General features: G+C 43.9%; 1 protein-coding gene across 2 annotated transcripts in view; it reads left to right on the top strand.

Annotated features, from left to right (window-relative positions):
- The first annotated feature begins 11,204 nt into the window (after positions 1 to 11,204).
- The window catches only part of ZFPM2 (zinc finger protein, FOG family member 2), a 300,779-nt gene continuing 300,188 nt past the window's right edge, over positions 11,205 to 11,795 (top strand). For both annotated transcript variants that reach the window (XM_054167336.1, XM_054167335.1), the window contains exon 1: positions 11,205 to 11,677. In XM_054167336.1, the coding sequence (XP_054023311.1) occupies positions 11,638 to 11,677 (40 nt within the window). In that variant the 5' untranslated portion in view covers positions 11,205 to 11,637. The remainder of the gene's footprint in view (positions 11,678 to 11,795) is intronic.

Here is an 11,795-nt window from a genome sequence, read left to right as displayed (position 1 = left end):
AGAGGACACCAAACAAACTTTGTTAATGCAATATAGGCTTAATCATGATCCAATGGAATGCACTTAACTCATTGTTCTGGATTTTGTTCTACTCCTATGAGAGAAGAAGAACCAGCCTGACAACACTGCTAGCTTAAAAACTCTTACAGGACAGGAATAGGTCTCTCTGTGTGTACTTCGGAGTGCCTCCAACACGCTGAGGTTCTTTATAAAGGATAGTGACAATAACCATTTCTTGCTGTGCAGCATGGCCTGGTCTCCCATTTACATTCAGTGTGATCAGTTGTGCTGTGTCGCTGTCCTGTTCATCACTTCTCACCTTGCACTTACATGCAACTTCTATTGTGGTTATTTTTAGAGTACATAAGGCACTCAAATAACATGATTACAAGTGTGGAACAACAGCTTAGGAAACAGATAGGAGGGTAGTTCACAGAAAGAGGCAACATACTGCACCTAAGCTGTGACACTGTAGAATCAAAGAGAGAGGGTTTAATATGAGAATAATGTGATGAGATTATAATGAGTACTGCTTTTTTTTTTTTCAGTTGATTTACCATCATTTAATGAGTTTCTGGATTTCTTTTTAAAATTCTGTGGGCATGCTTGTGGCTATATAGGCAATATAGAGATGTGTAAATAAATCTCTGCAAGCACCACCACCCCCCTTTGGGAGGGCTGCTCGTGTGTGTGTGTTTTGCAAAGCAAAATGTCCCCGTTGTAATGTTCTGTAATGCCATTCTCCATTTCTGGAGGGAAGCAGGATGACCATAAGGTTCCCTTTAGCAGAACCTGAGCAATCTGTCTAGAGAGTTTCATTTTCTGTCAGCTTCAGGAGCAGAATATACTTACACACAGGCAGCTAGTTTGTGATGCATGGAGGCAATGAGGAACTGGGAAGGGTGCAGCATGGAATTCTCTTCCAGCTCTGGCTGACAGAGTATACTGAGTGTTTTGTTCCAGTTGTCAGATGTTAGAGCACTCCTGTGATTTCTCCAGCTTTCTGCTGAAGGGTTGCTTGGGTTCTTATCTTCAGGATGGTGCTGAACTGGTGGAGACATAAAAGAATCTTTATCTCCTCTTTACTTCAGTGCAGCAGAGGAATGAACCCAATACAATATGACCACTTCAGGTAAAGTTTTTAAGTTTCTGTCCCTCACCATTATTGGCATTTTGTGATATCTAACATGATCCATTTTTGCATCAGATGACATTATTCCCACCTCATTTCTCCTGTTGAATTAAAGAATGCAAATGGGTCACAAATGCTGCGATGATCTTTTGCTTAAGACATGCAATGTCATATGTTTTGCATATATCAGAAAGGCATTTGAAAATTCTTATGCCCAACAACAATCCACTCCTCTCACAGGTACTCTCTACTAAGATCCTCCTCTGAAACCAGTTGTTTCCTCTAAACCTGTTAGATTGCCTGTATCCACTTCTGCTCAAAGACCTTCTAAAATATGCTGGCATTCGTGACTGGAAACTTCACCTAGTCTGCAGGCAATTTTATTTATGACAAATACAGTCTCATTTATTTGTGGCTGACATTCATTGTGGTACTCCTTCATTTGATTTGCCTTTCTCTGATCATATCGAGTCAAGGTGTGCAGACACACTTCACTAGCAGGCAGCAGGACTCTACAGAAAGCTCTGGTTGGAAGTTCTATAATGCCCTGAAGATCATAAATGTATTACTACATTTTTTAATTGATGTTACATTTCTTTACAGCTCTCAGAATAAGAAAATGTGGTTAAGCATTAGTCTAAATAAAGAAATTCTATCTCTTCAGGTTTCTATTGATTTTGAATCATTAAAGTTTGAATTTGAAGTTGATCTAGCATAGAAGAATGGGACTATGGATTGTCTTGGCTGAACTTACAGGCAGTTTAGACACATTGCTGGAATAAATGGAGTTCCTAATTTTGCTCCTCCCCAAATGGCACTGTAGCATCAAGTCACTGTTCAAAAGCCTTTGATATATGACTGCTAAATTGCATCCAAAATAAGAATTGTAACATCTTGAGGCAATGCAATTTTCACCCAGAAATATTTTTAATTTCAGTTGTACTTCAAGAGAAATTGGTCCAGGTCCTAAATAGTTGTCTTAAGATGTGCATGACAGGGTATCATGTGGATGGGATAGAAGGGTTTAAGAAAATAATTCATTTAAGGTAAGGTGCTTCAGCCTGAGAGTCCATCCCTCCAAATAATGTTTAATTTTAATAACCATCTGGGAGAAGATGTAGCTATTGAGAGCAGAGAGCATAGGATAGGATATAAATATTCCAGCTCCACTACTTAGAAGCCCATAGAAAATGGTAGTCAGTAAAGAGGTGTCTGGGGACGTTAGTCGACAAGGTCAAGTTGTTGGATTTAATCAATTTCATTTTGTCGCTGGAGATTTAGTCATGGTTATAAGACAGAGAAATCATCTCAAGTAAGGAAACCTTACAAGAAAGTAATATATCATCTGCATGAAGTGAAATGTATTGCTCTCAGTCATTTACCTTCATGTCAGACTTCAGGAAGGTTTTGGAAGTCCTGTTCTAGCATGAGCTATTTCAATACCAGTAAGTGCTAATACAAAGCAGTTGTGCTTTCTTTCAGTAATATTCTGAAGCTCTGGTAGCAGTTTAACATTATTGCTACTGGGATACACTGATGTCATGAACTCATTCGACACAAAGATCTGTATTCCATTACCAGTCTGAAAGTTTGTATAGTTTTAACATAAGGAACTGATTTGCAACACCTTCCTTCTACTGCCAGCACTGAAATTTAAGGGAGATACAGCAAGAGTTTCACATAGGTGAATTGGACTCTGATGGTCTTACGTGGTTTGAAAATGGAAGACACTGCAGGAGATCATCTGGAGAAAGAGAAACTGAGCTGGCTTGTAGCCTGTTGCTTATTATCTCAGTTTAAAACTCCAAACATATAAAGCACAAAAATATTTGAAGTCTAATGGTGTGTATGAACTAGCATAGTTTGGAACAGCCAGTCTGAAATCGTGATGGTTCAAGGCCTACACTGTTCTTACAGAACAAGGAGATTCATTCTGAACAGGCAATCACTGACTAATAGCTGTTCCTGTCCTAAAAGAGAGATACTGCCCCTGGACTTGTGGGGTCCTAGAGGACATCCTCTGGTGTTTTGATTACCTCATTAGTTGCAGTTGCAGTTGCTACCTGGATGCACGTGTGATCTAAGAGCAACTCATTATAAATGCCTTGCTCTGGAATTTAAAATCTGGAACCCCTTGAACTTGACTGCCAGTTGTGCTCTTGCATTGGATTCCAAGTGCTTGCTTGCTGTACACAGGTATTTTAACAACATTTATACAACCCACAATGAAATAAAAAAAAATAATGAAGCAAATGGATTATAGCTGTGTGCTTTTGAAGAATGGAGATTTCTTAGAACCAAAGGTGCTGGAAATAGGACTCTCCACAGAGGGAGTGATTGCCCACTGGAATGGGCTGCCCGAGGAGGTGGTGGGGTCGCCGTCACTGGGGGTGTTCAGGGCGAGGCTTGACAGGATGCTTGGTTGCATGGTTTAGTTGATTAGGTGGTGTTGGATGATAGGTTGGACACGATGATCTTGAGGGTCTCTTCCAACCTGGTCTATTCTATTCTATTCTATTCTATTCTATTCTATTCTATTCTATTCTATTCTATTCTATTCTATTCTATTTTTATTTCTCCCTATCTGGTTAAGAATGTGTTTCACCACTTTTGGGGGAGCTTTCCTCATGTAAAACCTCACCATGACAGGTATTTTCATGATTAGCAGCTTGAACTTTCCTTTCTATAAGTTTATGCCACTACTCCTTATACCTTATCTTTCACTGAATAATTTTCCCAGTGTTATCTCCTGCTAATATCTTGAGCATAAGCATTATTCACAAGCCATTCCTCAGGTTACCTGACTTTCTTTCATTTGCTGAAAGGTCTTTATTTTCATGCTGCAGTGCACAAGACCAAGGTAAACATTCTAAGGTATGGAATTTAATGGAGTTTGACGGAGAGAACAAGAGAGATACATTATGAGAATATGAAAGGCAGACGAGAGAACCATATAAGCAAGCTAATAAGAATTGAATGTAATATACAAGGTGACTAATAGGTAAGAAAATAAGGCACACCCATCAATATATATATTAGTCTGTCTCTCAAATTATTAAAGTTTTGTTTATATGAGGTAGAAACTGATGATCCAGTGGTGAAGCCCTGGAATGGGTTATCCAGGGAGGTGGTTGGGGCGCCATCCCTGGAGGTGTTTAAGACCAGGCTAGATGAGGCTCTGGGCAGCCTGATCTAGTGTGAGGTGTCCCTGCCCATGGCAGAGGGGTTGGAACTGGATGATCCTTGTGTCCCTTCCAACCCTGACTGATACGATGATACTATGATTCTTGTCATGGTTCACATCCAGAGACCTTTTTGCCAACCCCCAGGATGAACAATGGGTTGGAGGCCAATTAAATAGGTGCATTGTTGTACCTGATGAAATGGATGCCCACATCTCTTATGGTAGAATGCATTAGAGTTAGAAGATGTCCCCATGTACTCAGGTCTGGTCAGGCCACTACTGTGTTCAGTTATGGGCACCTCAATACAAGAGAGATGTCAAGGTGCTGGATCAGTGCAGAGGAGGGCAAGGACGCTGGTGAATGGCCTGCTGGATGTGGCTCTGAGCAACCTGATCTAGAGTGAGGTGTCCCTGCTCATGGCGGGGGGAGGGGTGGAACTGGATGACCCTTGAAGTCCCTTCCAACCCGGAGGGGTCTGTGATTGTGTGAGATGCCCATCACATCTAATTTGGCTACTGCAATGATCCAGCCACTGTTAATCACTCCCCAAAGGGCTGCTGCATAACTATTACTGCAGAATGGAAGACCAAAGAGAATGTTATTTTAGGTCAAGCACTGCAACTCTAAGTTGCCCTTTATTCTCATGTCACTACCTAATGAGCATTGCACTTGGAAGTCATAAACAGTCCTTTGACAATATTGTTACCTTTTCAGTTTCAGTTATGCTGCATCTACATAAAATGCTGCTATTGACTTTTAAAAAAGGAATAAAGATAGACATAAAGATTTTTTTTTTAAAGCACTATAGCTGTCTGTTCTTCTTTTGTCCTCTTTTCCTGCTATTTTACTATTCCTTCCTTTCTTTTTCTTCTCTTCCAAATTTCTCCTTCTCTATGCTGAGAAACTGCAAGAAAATTAATGCCACACTATTGTTTGCATCTCTGAGAAACTGCCTCATGGGAGCCCAGAGCATACAGGCTATGACTGTACTAAGGGTAGTGTGCTCCTGGGGAGGGTAAGGTCATGGAATGTAGGGAAGTCCTTGTAGCAAAACTGGCCTCTGAAGCCCATGCACACTCCAAAACAGCAAGCTGCTGCTGCTGCGGGTTGCACAGCCTTGCTGCTGGCAGAAACTCGCAATGTGGTGTGGGATAATGCACACGTTTCAGTGGCTTTCTAAGTTTTCTGTGGCCATCTGTAAGCAGTGGGGGTGAATGGGCTGCATTTCAGACAACTGAGGCATCCAGAAATATTTCCTCATAGGACACTGATCCTGCCACTCCACGCTCCAGATGCTGCTGTATGTGTGATAAAAGACCTTGTTCTGAACAGGCATCCGTGTTTTTAGCTTTCTGCAATCAACAAGCTTTCTCTTACTATGCCACAGCTACTGCATTTCCCAGCTGAAGGCATGGCATAGTACATCATATGTGAGCCTGTGCAAGCCATTTGTGCAGCGGAATTTCATTGATCTTTGGATACAGGTTTTTTTCTGGAGAGGAGAACATGGATGTCAAAATTAGAAACTGTTTTGTATGTATAATTTTTCAGAAGTAAATGCAATGTTTTCCCCCCAGGGTATTACTGTAATCCTGTGCAATGAAAATTAGTATTTTACATCATTATGAGGGGAATTACGATGGCTATCCTGTGATTCCCAGCTGAAGCTGTCCAAAAAGTCAAAGCAGTTTGCTAAACTCTTTTGTTCATCCATAAGATTACCTGAGCAATATGAGGGAGCATCCAGTCAGGAAATGAAGAATAATCCTTGCCACTATTTCTGGATAACAAATAAGATATAAATTTTAATGTGAGATGAAAAGTATCTTGCATAACTGAAGTATCGAAAGAGCTGTGATTTCTGCTCTAAATAAATGCGTGGAAAAAGACAGGAAACTGACACCAAGGAAAGAGGGAGCTTTGCACCGACCAAAAATTAACTCAAATCCAGAGAATACCCTCTTTAGGAAAAGTCTGCTGAGGAATCCATAAAGTTTCTGAGGTCACCATTTAATTCCATGCCACTATTCCTTCTCCATATGGAGTGGACATGGGTTTTGGCCTCTAAACACTGGCAGATCTCCCAGAAGGGATGCAAAGGTCTGGACTAGCAACATGAAGTCTGACTCAGCACTGATTCCAGCACTCTGTGTGTCTGACTTCCTACGTTGCTGCATCCATTGAAATCCTGCAGCCAGGAACTTCACCTCAGGGTTGTGATCACTCCTAGGGACAACAACATTCACAAAAAATGTAGCAGTAATTCGGTTGGAACTTGCATACAGGACCAGCTGAAAGGGCAGTATGTACCCTGTGGTCTACCTGCTCACTTTGGATACCCTCAGATCCGTAGATTCTGAGCTTGGGAGGACTCTGCCTTGAGCATTTTTCTTTTGTGACATCCAGGAACACAGTGGTAGAGCTTTTTCTTCTTTATTTCAAAAGTCAGAGGAAGCTTTGCTTCTAAATTCAAGGCTCAGACTGATCATCTTTCGGCTGCTCAGTGACATATGAAAGTCTGTTTCGTTGTTGTCTTAGAATTAAAGTAACTCTGGCATGACCACATAGCAAAGTCTCTGAAGAATGAAATCAGACTAAACTGTAGATCTTTCAACCAGCTGGGAAAGGTGCAATTTTTCCCATAATCATGTTACAGAGGTATTAATTCTAAGCTTTAACAATTTAATGGTCAGTCTAGTTAACTGCTTCACTGCTGACCAAAGAAAGGACAGGAATAAAGCGCAAAACCTAGTCATGAGGTCTGTGGTGAGAGGTTGGACTCGATGATCTTTGAGGTCTCTTCCAACCTTGGTGATACTGTGATACTGTAACCCCCCTATGCTCTCCGCTCTAACACTTGAGAAAATACCTGCTTTTTCTTCTTTTTCAGTCAGAGCTAAAGAACCAAACATTATGATTAAGATCATGAAAGAATCCAAGTCCTTACAAAGGAAACTGAACCTAAGAGCTCAACAAAACCTATGCAACTACAGTTTTAATATTAAATAGTCTTATTAGTTGTTCTAAATGGTCAGAACCTGTTCACATGCGTAGCCCCAAACCCAAGCATATTTTCTTTCAAATTCAATATCTGGGATATTTCACTATTTCACTATATATCACTAGCTTCACATACAATAACCTGCATCCAGATTTATGTGAGAATGCTGAAGTGATTTTGCTCAATACACTCTTTTTTTCAGGGAAAAAAATATGATAGGAAATCCATACCTGCTGGTCAAGAAGCTAATTCTGCCACCCAGAGATGCTCCAATGTTTTAGTGTTTCCTCTTCTCGATGAAGGAGTGGAAAGGTTGTTTTAAAATCACCAAATGTTCTCCACAGAAGAACATTACTTTGACAAATATGCATGTTATCTGTGTGTAAGAGAGCTGGTAACACTTGAAGATCATGGAAACCTGAGCTGCAGTTTTCCTTTTTATTTTATTTTTCATGCCTAGAATTTCAGTTTTGAACTTTGATGACCATTCAGTTAGAGGCTTTCTATAAACCTTTGTAGAATCTTTGTAAAGGAGAGGAAAGTGAAAGTGACAAAGTTTGAGCAGATTAGGAACTGAGCCCCTGTGGAGTTTATTTTCTTCTTCTTGAGATACTGTAACTAAGAGAGCAAGTCCTCAGAAAAGGGCCCATCCCACCACTTCTCACATCCAATTATTGTTTTGGTTGATGAGCACTACATTTGTAAACTATTCCTACTCCATCACTTCTAATTATCTGTCAGCACCCTCAGTTTTGCACAGATGGCCACCGTTCCCTCAGTACAAAAACTGGAGACATTCTTTCTCCCACCCCCATGCTCAGATGCCCTACTTGCCTCCTCGGGGGGGTTACCATTCCCCTGGCCATGCTGGCAAAACATTCTGTGAGCACTGTCTGGTTGCTGCAGGCAATAGCCAACAGGTGAACCTAAAGAGCTGGCGAACGGCACAGACAGTCTAACCTTGGTGTGGATATCGTAGCTACGGCAGCTCAGAAAATTACACAGTTGGAAGGGGGGGGAAGGTAATTTGTAAGATTTATAAAATATACTCTGAATTACCCCCTCTGCCATTTAACAGAAGATATAGGGCCTGTTCTTGAGCCCTGAGGAAAAGCTACCTGTGTCCATACTACCCAAGCACTGGTCCCACCAAACAGTGGTCTTGCCTATACTGCTTATCGGAAACAGTGAGTGGTGAAGAGCAGCAATCAGTGTAGCAGTAACACAATGAGAGATCACTTGCAGGGCTTGAGATGTGCCTGTGCCCAGCCTCAGCTACTAGGCACGGCCTGCTAGAGCTTTGTCCATTTGGGATGTGCCAAGTGCTACTTGTTCTGCTGAAGAAAATGGATATTTTCGTGCATTGCTAGAATGTACTAAAGGAAAGCCTCCCTGTGAATCAGGGAAAATAATTCATTAATTGAGACCATTAATTACATTTTAAAGCAGCAGCCTTATGCACGCATGTTTCTGTCTGAAATTACATAAGCAACTTTTTAACCTCTAGGTAAACAAAGCCCAAACAAAGTGAAACACCTGGAAACAATTAAGTGTAATAGTCCCTGAAGTGAAAGAATACATCTTCCTATGTCCCGTGTTGAGCTGGCAAAGTAGGATATGGCCTTAATGCCTTGAAATAGACAAAATATGTAACTTACATTTCTGCTGGGCATGAGGTAAGAATGAACACTGGTGACACATTCACACCGCTGTTTCTCACTTATTTGTAACTGTTGCAGACCACAGAGACTACAGGAGTTTTTAAGTTGCACTTTGCATATTGCCCAAATGCTGGGAACAGGTTGCTCAACTCCATCTTTTCCTTTTCAAATTCATTTTGCATTTAAACGGCAGTAGATTTAAAGCTGGTATCTGCCCAATCACCTGTTAAGGCTGAAAACACTGTGGGGGGAGGCTGGCAATGAAAAAAAACACAAAAAAGTAAAAAGGAAAAGAATGGTCGACCTATATAAATGAAAAGACTTTGCTAATCCTGATGAGAGAACTGGACTGAGATTGAAGAAAATGGTGAGAAAGGGTAAAGACTTTAATCTGAAAGATGGGTATCCCTTCAACCCCCTGTTTGAGCCTCACACTGCAACAAAACTGCAGCAGAGCATTTCATTTGGTGGACTCTGACTATGTTTGTCTGTTGCCATAGAATATCTCCTTGAAAACACTACCACTGTTACACAGCCATAAACCTACACCTCCAGAAAAGCTATTTCGATACAAATTTGGCACACCACGATCGCTTCAGCTAAACAGAAAGCATTTATTATTTACTCGGATTCTCTGAAGTATCTGAACGAGTGCTTAGCACAGTTCAGTTTATAGCATGTTCTCTCCTCCAGCAACTACAAAAAAATGTTCTTGCAAATTCAATTATCATTTACCAACATTATTTTCTAATACAGTACGATGGAAAGCTTCAGAGTACTGCCCTAGTCAAATTGCTGCTGCTTTCATGAAGACTTCTGCAATACCGGCGAAACAATCTCTGCAAGTTTTGAGAGGTCAGGCGGAAACCTCTTTCCGATGAGCATATTTGGATCACAGAAGTAAGAGTTAAAGAAAGTTGCAAGTTAAAGAAGCTGCAAGAACACTTAGCATTGCTGCACTTCACTGTGTCGGTTCTGAAGCTTGGTAATAAAAGACATTGCAGGGCCAAGTGTCCACTTGGCATCAGTGGAATCAAGCTGATTCATTTTCATTTGTGTGGTTGGTGCATTTTTTTCAGTACATTCTCCTATTTTTTGACAACACTGAGAATTTGGTTAAGGGGTGTGCAAAGCTCTGCGAGGTAGATCTAGAAAGTATGGTCTGTTCATAACGGGTCATTCACAGTTACTTAGGTCAGCGAGATTATTCGAGTCATTAAAACAGAATGTTAAGAGAAATTCTGTCCTAAAGAAACGGACCTTAAACGCGAGCACTGTTACTGCTTTGTCAAGACAAACATCTACTTGGTATCAGTAACGAAAGTGTCAGATGTTGGTTTCTACCGTGCAAGACAAAAATTTCTCTCTTACCACTATTTAGAAGTGCTAAACTAGTTAAGCCTTGGCGGTTAGCTGTCTTATCTGCCGGCTACCTGCGGTCATCACTGTTTGCCCGTGCGACTGATCTTGCTCTGACTTTGGAACGAGAGAGCCGCAGGTTACGGGAGGCCGGTACGGGAGGCCGGTGCCGGCGGCCGCGGAACCGCACCGAGGAGCGCTCGTCCGAGGCGGCAGCGGCGGGCTCGCGCAGGCCGCCGCTCCGGCTCCAACTTCTGCCTCGAGCCGCCGCCCAGCAGCGCGCTGCCCGCGCGGCCTCGCCCCCGCGCTCGCCCGTGGCGACACCTGTGAGGCGAAGCGAGACCCCACTCGTGCCCCGAGGCCGCGATCTGGCGCAGCAGAGGAAAGCTCTGGCCTCGCCGCCCGCCTCATCCGCGGGATCTGCCGGCCTAGGGGCCAGCGCAGGAGGAAGCGGTGCTCTTGCCACAGGCAGCTCTGAGGCCGACGCAGCGCGGCGGAACGTGGAGCCGCCCGGCTCTGCCAGGATACCCCGGTGGGCTCCGTGTGCGGGGCGGGAGGACTCGAGCCGGCTGCCCAGCCGTCACGGAGTTCCACCGCCCGTCCTCCTCTGTGCCTCTTTCCGGAAAGTTGCGGCTCTTCCAGCCAGCAGAAGCCCCGCCAGAGCCGGGACAATTGAAGCCTCCCGCCTCAGCACCCCGTGCCCCGCAGGCAGGAGGCGATTTGCATACGGACTTGTCTCTGGTAGCAGCCACTGCCCATCAAGTCTGACGGACAAACGCCCCCCTCTTTCCGCCCCCCCGTCCCGGAAAGCCCCTCCCTCGCCCCCTCCCTCGCCTGCACCTCCCGCCGCCTGTCAGTCGGAGCGGATCGCGGCGCGGGGAGCGGAGGCGGCGCGGCAACGGCACAGAGCGGGCGAGAGAGGGAGAGAGAGAGCGAGAAGCCAAGCTCTCCCCTCCCTCCCTCTCTCCCTCCCTTCCTTCCTCCTCTCTTCCTCCTCTCTTCCTCTCTCCGTCCGTCCCTCCCTCCCTCCTTTCCCTGCTCCCTCCCTCCGTTCTTTCTGCTTCTCTCTCCCCTCATTCTCGTTCTCCGTCTCACCCACCCCGCTCTCCGTTTCTCTTCCCTTTTTCTCCGTCACACACGCACACACTCTTTCCGTCCCCCTGTCATTTGACTTTGCATCTCAAGGCGGCCGCTGGCTCCTCGATGAATCCCTATTGATCAGTTACCCTCCCTCCACCCCTGTCCCCTCCCAGCTCCACTCCTGTACCTGGAGCAAGGCAGGAGCGGCAGCCGAGCAGCATGTCCCGAAGGAAACAGAGCAAACCCAGGCAGATCAAACGTAAGTTTCCTGAGGGGGGCTCCCTCTAACAGACTTTTATTTATCTGGTTCTTGGGAGGCGTGAGAGAGGTGGCTGTGGGGAGCAATAGAGGGGTCCAGAGTACGGACCGAATGATGA

This window comes from Dryobates pubescens, chromosome 14 (genome assembly GCF_014839835.1).
Source record: "Dryobates pubescens isolate bDryPub1 chromosome 14, bDryPub1.pri, whole genome shotgun sequence".
Classification (NCBI taxonomy): Eukaryota; Metazoa; Chordata; class Aves; order Piciformes; family Picidae; genus Dryobates; species Dryobates pubescens.
The sequence above is the reverse complement of the archived record's forward strand: the minus strand, read 5'-3'. Positions and strand labels throughout refer to the sequence as shown.